At 38.0% G+C, this 18,404-nt stretch overlaps 1 protein-coding gene across 3 annotated transcripts in view; it reads right to left on the bottom strand.

Annotated features, from left to right (window-relative positions):
• The window catches only part of LOC117216831 (serine/threonine-protein kinase N3), a 91,587-nt gene that overhangs the window by 11,925 nt on the left and 61,258 nt on the right, over positions 1-18,404 (bottom strand). For 2 of the 3 annotated variants that reach the window (XM_033463911.1, XM_033463912.1), the window contains exons 4-5: positions 5,561-6,513; positions 4,510-5,408 (exon numbers count right to left, since the gene is read on the bottom strand). In XM_033463911.1, coding sequence (XP_033319802.1) covers positions 4,510-5,408; positions 5,561-6,513 — 1,852 coding nt within the window. The remainder of the gene's footprint in view (positions 1-4,509; positions 5,409-5,560; positions 6,514-18,404) is intronic. The other variant, XM_033463913.1, reaches the window with a different exon arrangement.

Raw genomic sequence — 18,404 nt, 5'->3', positions numbered from 1 at the left:
AAGCCATTGTTAACTAAAATTGATATTGCAATTTCTTCCTTTCATAATCCTTTTTACTCCTTTTGGAAATTTTCGATAATAAATTTAAATTTACACGGAGCACCCAGTTTTAAATTCTAATTACGTTCAGAGCGACCAGTTCTTGGAAGTCCTGGAGCCACCGTTAAATAAAAATTAGATTTAACTGATGATCTTCCTTTGACAATTCTTCTCATCGTCTCGAAAATTTCTTTGTCGGATAAAGACGAATTGGCGGTCTTGAACACAGAGTTTCAATTTTCAACGTTGATTAATTGAACGAGTGATTATCGGTTCTTGGAAATTCTACAGCGTGGTTGGTAACTGATGGTGTAAGCGGAAAGGAGGTGATTCTACGCGAAAAAAGGAGTCGAAAATATAGAATAAAAATTTTTCGTTCGAGGCTTTGTTTTCGAGAAAATCGACTTTGAATTTTCGCTCGGTACGCGTGCACTTTATTACGTCTCGTTATAACGGATCTCACTGTAGATCTTTCGATCTCGATTGACGTTATTTTTTTAATTTTTAAAATTTTTAAATTTTTAAATTTTTAAATTTTTAAATTTTCAAATTTTTAAATATTTAAATTTTTAAATTTTTAAATTTTCAAATTTTTAAATATTTAAATTTTCAAATTTTTAAATATTTAAATTTTTAAATATTTAAATTTTTAAATTTTTAAATTTTTAAATTTGTATTCTATATTTTCGTCTTGTTCTCTCGCGTAGAATCACCCCCTTTCCGCTTATACCACCAGTTACCAACCACCCTGTATAACTCCTCGTAAAGCCATAGATTAACAAAAATTAGATTTTATTAGCAATCTTCGATCCTAATGGAGAATCCTTTCCATTACTTCGGAAAATTTCGCGTCCGCTGGACAGCAGTTGATGCTCGAAGGTTTCAATTTCCCATATCAATCGCATCCGTGATTATCGATTTTCGGATATTTCGTGACATATACGAAATAAATGATCGATCACAAACTACTAAATTTCATGAGTGATTTTCGCATAAAAAAACCTTTTTCGCTGATCTAAACAATTTATTGTCGAATAAAATATACATGTTGGCAAATTTAATAGATATAAATAAATATAAACAAAACGGTACAAATAATACGAGGAATAATCTTTGAAAGCGTTCTCTGTGCAGATTTTCTGTGAACTCAGTTGTTTATCCGCATCTCTTCAAAGTGATATATATCATTGATATATACTACTGGTTTCCGAGAACTCGTAAATTGTATATCGTGTTCCACGAAACGTTCGTAGGAACGAAAAGAATTTCATGAAAATATTCAGATAAACGAATTAAAAAGTTTTACGTATTTTATTCCTCACGGCGATGCTTTACTGGTTGTGGAATAAAAAAATTTCACTTCTGTTTAGTCTCGCTAAATACGCAGCAGTACTTTGTATTAATTGTCGGACATGCTATGAATATTTCAAACAATATAATAATTCGTGAAAGTCTGTAAAAGCAACAGAAATGTCATATATGTTTCATAAATTTATTTTTCATTGCTTTAACTAATTATTTTTTACCAATATGCTTCTTTATTCGAGAAGCTGAAATTATTATTATTCTCTTAATAAACAAGACGATCGATCGATCTTTTCGAACAATGTCTAACTTAAAGTTGCAATTTTTTGTCGTCATTGTACTTTTATCATTCTCGTCGCTCTTGTCATTGATATAATTGACATTTCGTTCGTCATTAACAGCGTTGTTATTTCTCGTTGTCATTAGAAATTCCTCTGAACTAATTTTTACCATTGTTCGTATCAACATTCCCAATATCGTTACAAAATAGACCAACGTGGCATAAATATCGCTCCATCAAACTCGACAAGCTCCATCGTACAATATACACTTGAAATATAAAATTTCCAATTTGCCAGGTTGCAGTTGGCCGAGTATCTGGCAGAAATTTGATCTCGATCTGCACTTTGTAGCTGAGAAAGAGCAGTAAAGTGACCGAGGCGGAGATCGAATCGAAACCGACGTTCAGCTTAAGAGCGTGAAACGACGACTCTCCCCACAGAGTAAACTCTCCTTGCCTCCTGCTTTATACTTTCTTAGCTCGATCCTAGAGATACCTGGGATTCACCTCGCTACACCGACGAACGAAATTTTCCAACTTCTAACCAAACCACGCCCCGTTCTGTCGACTTCCGTCTAATTTTCGCGACGTTCGTGTCGTACGGAGGATCACGCACGAATGGACTTCCACGTTCGATCTATGAAAATCAGTTTTTCGTTGTGAGGCAAACGATGGCTACTTGTCGATCGGCACTGACTACTTAGGATCCAGCATAACTATGCACATGGAGGGAGCATGGTTTGGAGGGGCAGAAAATTGGGCAGGAGGAACGAAACGTGCAATTTGAAAATGGTGAAAATTCTCAGCGAAACTGGACACCAAGAAACTGTTAGCAATAAAAGTATAGAATCTACGGAGATGATATGTTGCAGATTTTTTATTCTTCCACTTGCTCAACTTAATTCAGCATAAAAATAAAAATAACACAATTCAGCATAAAAATAGTGTTATTTTTAATTTATTTGGAAAACGAAAGAACGCACAATACGTGCACTTTGGAAATGGTGAAAATTCGCATACAAACTGGACGCCAGGAAACTGTTAGCAATAAAAGTGTAGAATCTACGGAGATGATATGTCGCAGATTTTTTATTCTTCCACTTGCTCGACCCTTCTTTCGTGCTGAATTGTGTTATTTTTATTTTAGTTGGAAAGTGAGATATTTTTATTTTGTCTGGCAAGCGATAGAAGGAGCAAAACGAGCAATTTGGCAAAAATGAAAATTCAAACTGGATGCCAAGAATCTTTTTAGATGTAGGTGTAATATGGGATGATTTTATATTTCTCCATTTATACGATTCTGCTACGACCCTCGAATCATAACGAGATAACATTGAAACGAGAATACGCATACTAGTAAACAGTTCTTGTCGTTTTGTTATCTTCGAACTGAAGATACTTTTTAACGCTAGAAAGATATAACTAGATAGAAAATGACGGAAAAATCAGCGTGTAACATTCTAACGCAACATTCTTACTAGAATTAAGATAATCAAATAACTGAAGCAATTTCTATCGAAGTAATGGCAAGTTCAACCAAGAAAATCTAAGCTCTGTAGCAATATATTCATCGGCTGTTTCTTATGCAGAGAAAGAATTTTATCACGAAGCAAGTGTAATGGAAAGGAGAATGAATGGTAATTTAGAAAATTGGAGCAATTTATGCTATGTCGCGACACCATCTCGAAGTGAAGAAAAGGAAAAAGAAAAAGAAAGTAAAGGAAGAAGAAAACAGACCAAACCACAATCCTCTCTGCCTTTACCATGTTTTTTCTACGTCTACCGTCGACTAAAAATCATTTGATAATTACATTTTTCACGTTCGGAAATCATCTTTTCAATGATTTCGCGTGAAATAAATGTAACAAATGTCACAATTCATTTTTGATTAATGTACAATAATATCGAATAATAATCGTAACGACACAGCGCGACGTTATTGAAAATAATAAATCACGCTGCAAAGTAATCTCGTGTGATCGATCAGAATATTTAATCGGTTTCGATGGCAAATAATACGCTAACGCGTGATTTTCCACGCGCCCGCGGCACAGTTCCCGATACTGTTCAATTAAACGCGATTAAAGCGAATCGCCGTGCATCGAAACTGGCCTCAAAATTTCTCGCGATTAATGAGTTTCACCGGACTAAACTCCCGTGGGAAACGGAACACGGTTTGCCGGGGAAGAACAAAAATTACGACCGATCCCGTTGGAGAATATTTCATTTATGGTTGCCTCTCATTTACATATTCAGTTTCGTTCTATTACAGCTACTTTACGTGGGTAGCTCGCGATAAGGGCAAAAAGTAGAATTTCCTTTAGTGAATATTAAGGAAGGAATATTCGTCTGGTTGTTCTACTAACGAGATATGTATAAGGGAGGTTAAATTAAAAATTTCAAAATGCAAGATGCCCAAAATGCGCATTATATAAAAAAAAATGTATAAAAAGGTAGCCAAAGAGTAGTGTTTCTATAGGTAAAACCATATTTTCCATGACGTTCTACTTGCTTAATTATATTCTCACAAATATGAATTGGTATTACATACATGAGTTCCCATTTAGCCTCAAAGTTAATAAAAGCGAAACACATTGGTGTTTTTTAAACCGGTGAACTTGAAAAATTAAAGAATTAAATTGCTGGACTTTTGGAAAATATTTTAATTAATTACGAATATCGTGGATACTTCTATGTTATGTTTGTAATTTATTCGATGACGTGAAGACAAACCTAAACCTGTGTTTGTGAATTGGTTACATGAATTAATTTAGAGTTGACTTTGAGATTAATAAAAATGAACTATATCATAAAGCTTTGAGGTACAGTGGACTTTGAAAATCGTTCAAATCATAGAAACAGTCACAGAACGGATAGAAACTTACCTGGCCAATATTATCCAATAATTTATACTGATTCAGCTGAAGAGCTCCCTGCCTGTTATCGATAGAAACTCTCCTACTCTCTCTCAAAGGTCTCCTTCTATTCCTGGGACTTCCCTGAGGACTCCCATAGGGCGAGTAAGGACAGTACGGATAAATAGGTCTCGCAGATACGTTTCCACTATCCCCAAGGAACCTTTGACTCGTCCCAATTTCTCCAGGTGAAACTGTCTTCCTCGCGTTGCAGCTGTCAACAGCTTCGCCGGACGTCAATGTCTGATTATCTCCAGAAACGCTGCTTTTCAACGTGAAGACGCTCGAAGACTTGTTCAGAGACGCGTTCATTGATACCGCCGATGACATCATTGTTGCAGCCACGTCTTCCTGCTTTGAAATTTGAAACGATATCCTTCTGTCCAAATGCAACTCGCCATCGGATCTATCTTCAGATTGGGTGGATAACAACTGATACATCTTAATCGATCGTGGAAGAACATCGAATTGGATATCGTTTTTCACGGATTGTTGTACCGTTTCCTCTCTGGTTTGCAGAGCGGCCAGCTTATTTTGAGATGCTTCGTTGACTCTAGACGCGACAGTTTTGTGTCTTTCAGCGTTCGTGTCTTTGGATCGATCAAAAGACTCGTCAGATTTATTGACGAGCCTGTTGATGTCTCGTATATTGGAACTGAGAAACGTTGGCGTTGTGGAACGTGCGACTGGTTGAGTCGGACTCTTCGAGGTTGGAGATATCGAGAGACGGTTGGCCGAATCGCTGAGAGAAGAATCGAAGAGGGCTGACGAGTCTTGGTGTTTGATGGTTGATATGCCTGACGTGTCTTTTAGGCAGATACGTTGATCCGCAGGATCTCCGAGAAGGCCACAGCGCATGGAGAAGTCTTCTGATGAACAGAAAAGAAGCTTCAGATATAACTTATTTTTGTACGATAAACACGTAAAATATCACAACTTAGTAAGTTATCGCGAAAAACTATAAAAATATAAAGGTAGGAAAATTCTATAAGCCAACCAATCGTTATGCACCGCAACTTACCCGAGCTAACCCTCTTCACAAGACTACAAAGATTATCCAAGCTCTCCTGTCTGGAAGGGACCTCATCCCTAAGAACTTCCCTAACCTCCTCAATATTTGGCATCTCGAGTCCAGCCCCAGATAGCTTCCTGTGAACTTCGGTCGTAGGCATCCTTCCAACTTCACCGTCTTTAGCCAAACTCTCCTCGGCTCTGCCCAAAATCACCCTCGAGTTCAACCGTTTAGGACCGGTAGAAGATCTTCGTCTCTCTTTTAAAAACGACGACAAATCTTGCAAAACATCCGCGGACGACGAGTTTCTTCTATCCTCGTCAAAAGTTCCCAAATTACTTCCGTATCCGCTACTCTCCCTTCTAGGTCTGACGATCTTTGGACTCCTAGACCTAAGTATCTCTCGAAGAGTGGGCAGACCTTCAGGTTCCTCCAGGAACAGAGCACTGTCCTTTCTAACCTCAACGATTTCTTGATCAGAAATATCTTCGGGGCTTGATGGAACTTTGAAGGAATCTTCGCGATCTATAGACCTCAATGTGGCTTCTTCCGAAGGTAACTTGATGGTCACTTTGCTTTCCAAATCTGCGAATCCTTCTGGTAGTTGTCTGTCCAGGTCATTTAATTTTTCTAAATGTGGCGATTTTTTTAGTAGACCTAAGTTATCGGTTGGTAGAGTGGTCTGTTTTGGGGAACAAGAGGATTTCTTGACAATGTTTGGAGATTGAGAGTCTCGTTTTATCTGTTGGTATTGGAGCCTAATGGGGTCGTTGGCTTTTGTTTCGAATCTTCGAATCGAAGAATATTGGTCGGTCGAAGCGCTGGAGTGTAATGGGAAAATTTGTTTGATGTTTGTGGAAGTACCCAGAGGATCGTCAAGTGAGGCGTCCCTTGGAGACGGTGTGGCCACTGTCAACGACTTGGTGATCGAACTTGGCGATTCTTCGTCGATCGCGCTGTGCCTGAAAAACGAAAATATCTTTGAAGCACGTTTTTGTCGGCAACTACATATTGTTTTGAAGAATGAGATGAATTTCAATGGATCGAATTATGTTCCATTTTTCCATTCTTTTGGTAGTTTCCTTCTATTCGTTGAAATAATTAATTACATCTTTTGTACCTTTCGGTTAAAGATGGCCCCATTGAATACTAAGTCTCATTAATATAATAAATAACTGATCGTTTAAATAATCTTACAACACGAAATACGTATACACTTCCGTCAAATATCTTGCAATTTCTTCTATGTACTCGAATTTGTGTCAAATCTTACGAATATGATTATGACTGTCATTAGAGTATTAATGAAATTGCAAAATATTTCATCTAACGCATATGATATATTCGTAAAAACTGTGTACGACTATTCTTTCAATATTTTCGCGAGCCTGTGCATATTTCTAATACTTATGAATCGAGGTGTATATATTCGAGCAAATAACGTTGAACGATCAGTGGCAAATACGTATAAACGACAGGCGTGGGTTCGACGATTTCAATCGGTTCGAGATCTCTCGTTTTACACGATCGAGAGAAGCAGATCGCGTTTTGAACCGGTGACGAGACTGTCAACGATAGGTACTAGGTTGAATTGAATTTTCCTCGAAAACCAGCCTGGCCAACTTTTTCGAGCATTCGCTCCAAAGTCCACCGAAACAACAATCCGATCTGCGTTTGACATTTAATCGCCGCTTCGAGCCCGGCCTCGCCTCGTTTCTCAACGCCACCCTACTGACGAACTGATGGAAATGCTCTCGCAGCAAATTTTTACCGACCACTTTCTTTTTCCTTTCTCTTTTACTATTTTTAGATGCGAGAAACTATAGCAGTGATTTTTGTTCATCGTCTACATTATATTATTTGTGTTATATATTATATTATCTACTCTGTTAGAAAATCACTGAATCGCTTTCCTAACTCAAATAAGTAGCATTCTTATTTTTTTTCTCTTCTAGTTTTTCTATTCTCTTTTCTTGTAATGAGTTAGTTATTTTATAAGGAATCACAAAGAGGCGAGTGAAAGAATGATCACTCGATGAAAACCTTCAAATTTGATTACTTTGTATCAAATAGAAAGATATACAGGGTGGTTGGTAACTGGTGGCACAAGCGGAAAGGGGGTGATTCTACGCGAAAAAAGAAGTCGAAAATATAGGATAAACATTTTTCGTTCGAGGCTTTGTTTTCGAGAAAATCGACTTTGAAATTTCGCTCGGTACGCGTGCGGTACGTTATAACGGATCTCACTGTAGATCGTTGTCTCGATGGAAAAATTTAGAAAAAAGAAACAAAATCTTTATTCTATATTTTCCGCTTCTTTTTTCGCGTAGAATCACCCCCTTTCCGCTTGTATCGCCAGTTATCAACCACCCAGTATATAGAGAATATATGGAAGCAAAAGTTTCGCAAGTTCTCTGTACAGCGTTTCTCTGAAAACCATTTCACAACATAGCGTTTCCAAGCGACCGAACATAGAAAGAAAACAAAATTCTAAAAAAAGCAACGCTCTTCTATCAAATCCATGAAAATACAACAAAATATCGAGTTTCTGATAGAATTGCACCGTATGTCCGAAAACCAACGACCATACCATTGGTTTCTCTAACAATCCAAAGAAGTTTCAGTCTCCGGGAAGTGTGAAGCTCATTAAATCCGCAACGAGGAGATTTGTGTCGCCCCGGCGTATGTTCCTTAGAGGGTCGGCGATTTGCAATTGAGATCGTGCCGGTTAAAATGACGAAAATATGAAATTTAAATGACGCTCTATACTATTGGCGACGGAATTGTTTGAAGCTCGACGTACGACGAGCTTCGAGAGCAAAAGACATTCCCTTTGTCTGACGCAAATTAACGTAGTTCTTCAAAGACTCGCTACGCTCCAGTAGCTGTGTCACCTGTTTCTCAATTTACTTTGAATTTTTTGACATCCCGAAGTTAACATTTTAATTCTACCAGCATCCAAGAAATTTTCGGATATTCGCGTTACAATAGTTTTTCCTTCACAATTGCTTGCTCGAACGAGTATTTCGCACATTTTTGAATACATCAACCTATCAAGCTATCTCCCACTAAGAAACTAAAGAGCGGACCGCTTTCCTTTCAATTTTCAACAGCAAAGTGTTGAGCGATTGCTTTAAGAGACGTTGAACCAGAAAAATCCCGTTTTTTCCATCCTACACGTACAAAAGCTCGATCTGACTTGGAAATAACGTCCGCAAGGCGAATCAATTGTTCGGTTCGAACTAGGCCAATGAATACGACTGACAACGAGATCTGCATTCGCGGAGGATCGCACAGTTATATATCAGCTTGCTCGTTCATCACGCCGCGTATCTAGTTGAATTAGAACAGCTTTGAACTCGCTGACAATTAGTTACGGCCACTTCTCCATAGCCAATTGACATCTCAATCGCCACTAACGCGTCCTATACTTTGTGAATCGGTATTTCCACGATTTGGATAATTCAAATTTCAGGATTTCGCCAAATGTACGTAATCTCGAATGCAGGACTTGGTTTTGTAGGTCTTGGACCTGTAGCTTGGCTTCTGTAGCGTGGTAGATACCATGAAATCGGATTCATTTTGCTGATGTGCAAACGTGGATGATGGATGCATGAAGTGAATGGAAGGAAGATGTTAGGAAGATTAATATTTAGTAGAATTTTATGCATTGTATGTTGAATAGATTTTGAAAGACGCTTATTATATTACATTGATTTTCTTCTGTATAATATTACGGTATAATGTTAACACATTGTTATCGGCTTACGTAAAGCGCTTTTTCTTCTCATTTGACCATGTCAATACAGAACTACATTGTAAAATGTATAGCACTGTAATGTAATACTGAATGTTACAATACAAATAATACACTGTTCTGTATAATAATAACGTTTAGTACGGTAGAAATATGTATTTCACGAGAAGCTCAAGAAATCCTGCGATGATTTTTACGAAGATTCAAGAACAAACTTGAAAATTGAAATGGAATAACCGACGAAACAATTGAAATCGGATAACGAATAAACGAATGAGAAATTGAAATTCGATAACGAAAGATTGAATCAACAACTAAAATTTCGTTCTTTACTTTTACAAAGATTTATTCGGCCAAACTGAAACACAGCGAACGAGATCAGAAACGAAAAAGATTCGATCGGTTACGCGACGCACGTATGTCTCGCGTAACTGCATTCCGCTGTAACGTGGAATGCGCCAGTCGTTTCACGGTTTTTGCACAGTTGCGACATACAGCTTGCTACGGTGAATAATACACTGTCGCGATCAAAAAATCATCGTGTTGCCTAAGTAGGAAACGCGGTTAATACGAGGGAGAAATCGATACGTTAATTTGCCGACAAATTATCGACGATCGACACGAGAATACACGACGATCTTCCTTCTTACTGTTTCACATTTCTTTTTTCATTCGCTTTTAATTGCTGTAACGAGTCTTTTTCTTCGTTGGACAAACGTTAGATCCGCGTATACGCGAATGGTATTCATAAATCAGACAGGTGCAAAGAAGTCGTGATGCACATTCCGTGTCCGTTACGTGCTCGTCGTACGTAAGTACAAGCTCGATCAGACGTTTACGCTCCTTTGTTCTTGCAACCGACGTGTCTTTCTCTTGGCAAATTTTTCGCAATGACGTATAGTACCGATGAAAAGTTTCGTGACGCTGTCGGATTTTTCTTGTAATTTTTCATCCTATTAGATCTCCATGTAATTTTTCAATGTATTTCCATTGTATTAGATCTCTGTAATTTTTCAATGTATTTCCATTATAGAAATAATGGATGCACAACATTTTCCATTTTATATTGTTTTATCGAATTACGTGTGATCCATTTCGTTCTATCAGGATAAAGATTACAACGTTCGATAGATTAGGTTTCACGTTTTGTATAAAGCTACGTCGTTGTAAAAGACGCGTCTGTAAAAGAAAGACACTTTTCGGCCAACCTAATAATTGTTGGTTTCTTCCTTCAGCTCGTATCTTTTATTGTAATTTTTATCGTACGTAGATATGGAAGAACTATACAACCATTTTATTTCATTTGTAACCACGACTACATCTACTTAAGATCAATTTAAAAACAGCCACATCTAAAACACGTCCATGTAAAATTCACGAGAAGATACATAGTTTTTTACAAAAGCAACGAAATCGTTTACACAAAAAGCAACGAATAAACTGAACGTGTTCGGATAAGTAACTCATTAGTTCGACTAATTAGCGTTAACAAGTTTCTTTGTACATCGCTCATGGATTGATCCAATCGATTAACGTTTCTGCTGTAAATCATCTTCCATTTGCAGCGTTTGTCAAGGAGGCGAGTGAAACATGCTGCAAGCGAAGGACGCAAACGTCTTGTGGAGCGCAATTCCCTTTGGGGAATTGGTTCCGTGTAAGTACTGTATATATAACGATAATTTACGAAGCCCCTTAGGAAACTGGACGGTGATTTCGATGCCTGTGCTTACGATATCCACCGCGAAATACGATCCGATCGGCTCCGAGTATCTGGCCAACATGATCTTAACAAGCTCGTAGTATTCGAAACGAAGGTGACATAAGTATCGAGTAGTGTGGCGGATAAGATAGAAAATCGTTAAAGAGGATCGTTAAAAATAAATGGCGTAGAGATTGAAATTACATAGGAAATATGGAAGGTGAAGGCTGTAAGGGAAGAACGCGATGACTACAGCTTGCGTATCTTATCATTTTCACTCCGCTAACCTTTGTAAACGTCGGGCTTCATGACATTTTCCATAGCAATAAATTTCTATTACCGCGTATCAGCATACAACTTCGTACGTACGGCTATAAATAAAATTCTAATTGCGAGTTGTCAGCGTTTATTTCACGCAACACATAATTCAAAAAGTTTCCACTATGGCGAGGCGAAGCACGTCGTAAAGTGACGTCGCTTTTCTGACCTCGTTCACGCCTGCCAGAAGCTTCTGCCGCGTCACCGAGATAATTTCTAACGATGGAATAATAATTAACATCGACGTCAACAGTGCAGATCCGTTCAGACGTGTCGAATAATTTAGTCGGGCGACGACTAGCCAATTGCTGTTGCTAACTAAACAGTTCAAGTACATAGAAAGTGAATTAGTACGCAGTTTAGTTACGAGTTTAGTTGGTTAATAATAAGGTAAAAGAAGAAGCCTGGTGAGGTAGAAAAGTTTCATGAAATGCAACTATCCGATTAAACTGTCTCGCTACAAACAACTCGATTCAATTTTCAAATTTCTAAATCGATCGTCTTTAAGCGATCTTGTTCAGACGCGCAACCACCATCCAATGATTCGATCGAGTGACGAGCCAATTACAATTATAAGGCAACTACTATTGAAGTTTAGTTAGGTATTGGAGTTTAGTACGTAGAAAGTAACCGGAATTAGTAGAGTTTAGTAACAAGTTTAGTCGGTTAGTAGCGAGTATGGTGGAAGCACCCTATACAACCAGGCAAACCTAATCAAATGGATCTACTCGATTAAATCGTTTTATCGATCTACTCGACTAAATTTCAACGCCCACACGCAACAAGTTAGCAAATTACTCGTCACTCGACTAAACGGTTGTACGCGATTAAACGAACCTTAACGTTTGACGTTTGAATTTGACCTCCTGCCTCATGTGGACGCGTACAGACAAACGAGACAAACAAGGCGGTATCGTTGCATGCGTGGGATTACGCGTAAACATGTCGCAATTTCGATTAAAAAGAATGTTCGTCAAGGCCTTGTCAGCCGTCTGGAAATATCACCGTTTAATTAATCGACGTGCTCGTGGGTGGTGACGCCGTGATCAGAAAGCTGGATCACTCGCAAGGAATGCCAATTGCAAGATGTTCGAGTCGTTCTAAACTAGACACTTGGATGATCTTAGCGTAGAAGAACATCTATTTCGTTTGCTGTTTAATTTATTATTTAATCCTTCAACATCTACGTTTCGTTTTACGTCTACAGATAGTAAAATGTGGTAATAAAATATAAATAGCAAAATAGACTGTGGATAGTTAGGCAAATTCATAAATTTATTTTCATAAATGCAATTAATAAAAATGCAACTTAGATAAACGATTTATATTATAAAGGAAATGTGTATAGAAACTTTGCACGAAAATACGCAAAGTACAGTGTTTCCTATAATACTTACCACGTGAAACTAGCTATAGCTAGGTAAAATAATTTTCTACCGAGACACCACTTTTTTGTATCCTCCAAGATACGAATTTGCATAAAAATTCGCAGTCTATCGATTATGGTGCTAATGAAATTTCGAACGTTTCCTACGACACATCGTACATAAAGATTCTATCGCGTTGGCAACTAAGTGATTGCGGATTTTGTCATTAGGTGGTATCGACAAAATCCGCAATCGCTTAGTTGCCAACCCAATAACTTCTCACTGCTCAAATACTATCGTGACGTATCTATGGCGAATACGCGAACACCTTTACGAGCTGTTGCATAAAGATAATGGGGAATAGAAAATACCGCTTGATTCTCATCGACCAGTCATGTTTACCAAGTCCAAGTGGATCGCTTTATTTATACAAATTGTTCGAGCCTAAGGGACAATTTTCCTAAAACGTTCCAAGAATTCAGACGATATTTTCTTTTCTTATTCGCACTTCGGCTCGAGAACGCCCACGAACGTATGGAAATTTCAGTATTCATAAGCACGGTCACGATCGATCTTTTCTCCAACGAACACGTGTAACGTCCATGAGGCATTTACTCGATTCATTTCTCCGATGTTTCTTTTCCCGCACTGACTCAAGTCTAAGTACTATCGTGACATGAAATATCGAATTTGAGTAGAAAGCCGAGGGTCGCGCTAATTGCGCGTGTTTCCGCCGAAAACTGCACGACCTGGTGCGCCAACTATGCGAGGAATCATGCAATATAAGGCTGCACGTGATCCATTATGTCCATAGAAATAGAGTTCTTCTTACGATAAAACGTCTGGTCGGTGGTTTTCGTTATCGCGTTATTACAAGTGTATTCGAATAATCTTGTTCTAGCGAGGAGAAGAACAATTATGCAGTTTACGTGATTATTTCTTTCTCCGTCGGAGTAGAAGGGAACTAATTCTACGTGAATACGAGCTACGATTCCTTCGGAAGATGAAGAAAAGTGGATTTGAAAAAATCAGAGGAACAATTATTCTGTGTGATTACAAATTGCATTTAAATGTAATCTTCTTGCGAAAAAGAAGTGAGTCGTTTTGCGTGATTATGGCTGACACTTGAGTAATTCTTCCAAGCGACGATCGATTTTAATCCTTTTCCTTTGAAAAAGGCGACCTGCTACGATAACGACTAGGATTTCAATAATCCTTTTGCGAAGAAAAGAAAACAGAATTTTCTAGGTACAACTGCGATCGAAGATTCGAATAAAAATTAGAAATTAGATTATTCGTAATGCGGAACGTTGCGATTTAAAACATTGTATTTTCTAGCTAAATATTAATTAGCTAAAGCGTCGTTAAATATTATAACTAATAGAAACGATACGAATAACAAACGACAAACGATAACCTCGAAGCTGTAACTTTATTATACGGGACATCGATAGTGCTTACGAAATATTGGCAAAGGAAAGCGTGTCTTTCGACGACGTTGACATCAGCGAATGTCAAATAACGTTCATCCTCGATCGGGCACATTTTGGCGATATTACGTCATTAGTGACCTTGATGCTTGGTAGATTGATTAATGTCGCGTCGCTCCAAATAATGGAAGGCGGCCGGTGATCCAGCAAAAATGATAACGTTAATGGTCTTCGGCATGTAATATTCTTGAGAATTTTTATTAAAATAAGCGTTAAATATTCCAGTATTATTAAGGTTAAATAAATATTAAAGATACTGGAAAAATTAAAGTAATTAGTAAAACGTTAAAATTCAACGAGAATGATAAATAACTACAACAGTTAAGATTTAAACGTTGGTAAAGTTGACGTGTTGTAACGTGTTTAAACACAATACGATAAATTACGCATATTATCGCAATTATACTAAATTAAATGAATTAATAAGTAACTACCAAAGTGAAGGTTAAATGTTAACAAAATGATACAGCATCAAATAGAGATAAGATTGAAATTCTCGAAATCTTGATAACACTTATGCCACATATATATAATGATTATTCGCACAATCGTGTTTCCATTTGAAGATAAATCGATATCAATTTTCAGCGTTAAAATCGCTTGTATATTTTTATCAATTGTCGAAATTAAAATAAAAAAGCCATTGCTCTGAGCACATACATAGTTTGCCAATTTAGCGACGAATAATGCTATTGATTCGAATACTTCGGTCTGCACTTATGCTCTGAGAAAACCAATTTCGAGGAACGCTATTGGTTCAGAACAATCTGTCAAAAAAGAACAAAGAATTCGAAGAAAAAGACGAAGCCGTCTCGTCGCGTATCGTTCTTGTGAACGCGACACGAACGTGAAAACCTGCAAACGTGGCCGTTTTTCTTTAAACCCTCCATCCAACTCTTTCGTTTCCCTCCGGATGGCTGTCGCGTACAGGGAGAACTCCTGGTGCTTCTGTCCCGGCAAAAGATTTCTCTATCAGATCCACTAAACGTCCTCTGCAATATTTTCAAATTGAGATTTCGATATTTTGAAGCCAGTTTTGGTTATACCAAACTGATAACGATAATAATCACAATAATAATAATAATGATAATGATAACAATGATAACCGTAGTTAACACTTTGACTGCCACGTTGGTCATATATGACCAGCTACGGTTTTTCCTGTGACGCCACTGTGGTCATTAATGACCCGAGAGCTTGAACTTCTTACGATTGTAAAAATTGTATGAAAATTGACAGTTAGGGCATTTTGAATATAACCGATAAATAGAAGATACTTTGAAATAAAAAGTGCACCATTGAATAATTCAACATTTTTATTAGAACATCAATAAAAAAAAAAATGAGAACAAATCTTGCATCTAACGCTGCACTGTGTTCGCATCCATATGTTTGAGGGGTAATCTACGAAAATTATTATAAACACACCTCAGAAAATAATCGTAAACGCTGCTTTATAATCATACAATTGAAGCTAGAAGTGTGCACATATCTTACTATTCATATATAATGAGCAGATACCGTTTACTAACATCTTCTACACGTTTCAACAATATATTCTGCACGTTCTGCTTACGACGAAATAGCGAATGCGAATGGTTTGTTGAAATAAACGAAACCTTGTTATAATACGTCGCTATCAACTGTTAGCAAGACGCCACGGTGGTCACCCGTGACCATCAATAAGATAAACGGTCCATTGGGGAAGAATGTTGTCTTAGATCATCAATTTATTATTATTTTTCCATTGTATGCTTTGAATAATAAAAATACTCCCGTGGCGTCCTGAGCGAAACATGTGACTTCGGCGTGGCAGTCAAAGTGTTAATAACGTTCAAAATCTAAACGAACTATTGGGTTGGCAACTAGGCGATCGCGGATTTTGTCATTAGATGGTATTGACGAAATCCGCAATCGCTTAGTTGCTAACCCAATAGAAATTTTAAGCTTCTCATGATTTTAAACTTAAATAAAAGTTAATAAAGGAAATAAAATCTCTAAACGCGTGTATTATAGAAAAATAACTACCAATATCGTGATAATAATTGTAGTAAAAGATTGTGCCATTATATGCTTTGAATAATAAAAATACTCCCGGTGTCATCCTCAGCGAAACATGTGATTTCGGCGTGGCAGTCAAAGTGTTAATACATAAATATATAGACTTAATACGAGGCAAAAGTGTGCAAACAACGTAACGAATTATACATGTATAATTCGACGATATATTAAGTAATAATAAATAAATAAATAAACAAATGTACATATGAATAATTCTATATACCGCATATATAGATATAGGAATATCTTAAGAATCCTTTTCGATATCGAGGCAGCGGAACACACGCTACTTCCGCATATATGAGAAGCATGTCCCGATATGTGTCTCGTATAACTGCGAACGTGGCCTGGAAACTTGCAAACGTGCCCTTTTGTCCCGAATCGTCATTCAAATGCCGTACAGTGGAACGTGAAAATGTGCGAATATGGCCCGTGAACGTGCCAATCTGTTCTGCGAACATGGTCTGCCAACGTAGCCCGCGAATTTTGACTTTTGTCGCGAAGCCTCGTTCGAATACCGCGCTGTGAGACGCCGCGCCATCAACGTCGTGTTACTAGAATATTGCGACAGATACTGACGCAAGAGCGGCCCCTATGGGACACGCGTTTTATGGCGTCGCATAAATTCCAACGGTCGCTTGTAACGTCTGAAAACGCTGACGGGAAAATTGATTCCAGAGGAAACCGTGGATAGCCGGGTTTACACTTGCCAAACGGTTTGCTAAACAGACAACCAGATAGATACAGCACCGTTTAAAGTTCTGACTTATACCCGTGGGAATAATAATACCGTCAAGCCTTAAAGGCGTTAGCCTTGGTGTACTTAAGCGCGTTTAAACATTTACCAGGCGAAGTCTATCGCCGTAAAGGGACGGGCAATTGGACGAGAAGTTTTTCATTTAATAATATTCCTTTGACCATGTGGAAATCTTAGGCTGCAGTTAAGTCGATATACGATGACTCAGCAATGTATTTGAACAGTTACCATAGACAATTTTCGCGTATAGATTGCACGTGTTACAGAAAACATCTTGAAATTTCATTGGATTTGTAATGAGATGCGACTGTCACGGTTATATTGTTCGAATTTCAAACAAATCTGAAAATCTACATAGAAGCTACGAGATATTTACTCCGCAAACGTACACGACGCCTTGTGTTACCCTTATTTTCCACTTACAGCGTTTTTCCATCGGGTTCTATACATTTCATTTTCATGATACAAACCTTCATAGTTGCATAAAAGTACTACCAGAAAATACGAAACTTAACACTGGGCCTGATCAATTACTATACAAATGTTCTAATAGGTACAACGTTGTGCTAATATTTTTCTTAACTACTATGCTATACATTGTTAAAGGTGATCTCGTTGAATATCGAGACTTATCAGTATAACGGATAATCGACAATTCAGACACACTTACAATCCTGCAGCTTTGACGTCCATCCTCGAACTTTTTCCAAACTGTACCGCTACGATAAACATGAGAGTGCTAACAAAATCTCAGAACGCGGAGTTACGACACATCGTGATGCATTCGTCAAAGATTTCATATGATATATCCTCACGATCCACTATGAACCAGTACGTGAACCTATAGCAAGATGAAGGACAGGAAGACGAGAAGAAAGAGCAAGTTGATCAAACTTAACACACGGCCCCTCTAAGCATTAAGACCCATTCCGATAGTAAAAGAGCTAATTGCCATCAGTCAGTGTTACCAATGGCAGCCTTGGAAAAGCGCGCACGTGGAAGTTCGCGGCCAGCCAACCCATTATCCGACATCCCTGGCACCGGGAGAATTCCTGTCCTCCTATTGTTAAGAACTTGATATACGGCCACTCGGTGGAAGTGGTGCAGCTGTTCCAGCTATTTAGACCGTCTAAACGGCAGGATCCCTCCGAGCGTTCAGTTGCAACCAACTTCCGTAACTCTCTCTGTTTGGCAATAAACATTACTCTTTACTATGGTCTGTGTAGTGGCAGCGCTACTATTCTCTAAATAAACGAATTTCTTATCCTTAACAGTTTCTTATCCGAGCGAGCTTCGCCGAGTTTCACTTGCGATTGCTGAAGCCAGATCTCGGATGACGGCCACTGGGACTTGTTGTCTTCACGGTTTATGGAGTGTTTCTGTCGTTGTTCTATTGGATTATAC

The sequence above is a fragment of the Bombus bifarius genome, unplaced genomic scaffold (genome assembly GCF_011952205.1).
Source record: "Bombus bifarius isolate JDL3187 unplaced genomic scaffold, Bbif_JDL3187 scf7180000007973, whole genome shotgun sequence".
In the NCBI taxonomy this organism is placed as follows: domain Eukaryota; kingdom Metazoa; phylum Arthropoda; class Insecta; order Hymenoptera; family Apidae; genus Bombus; species Bombus bifarius.
This window is presented reverse-complemented; position numbering and strand designations above follow the sequence as displayed.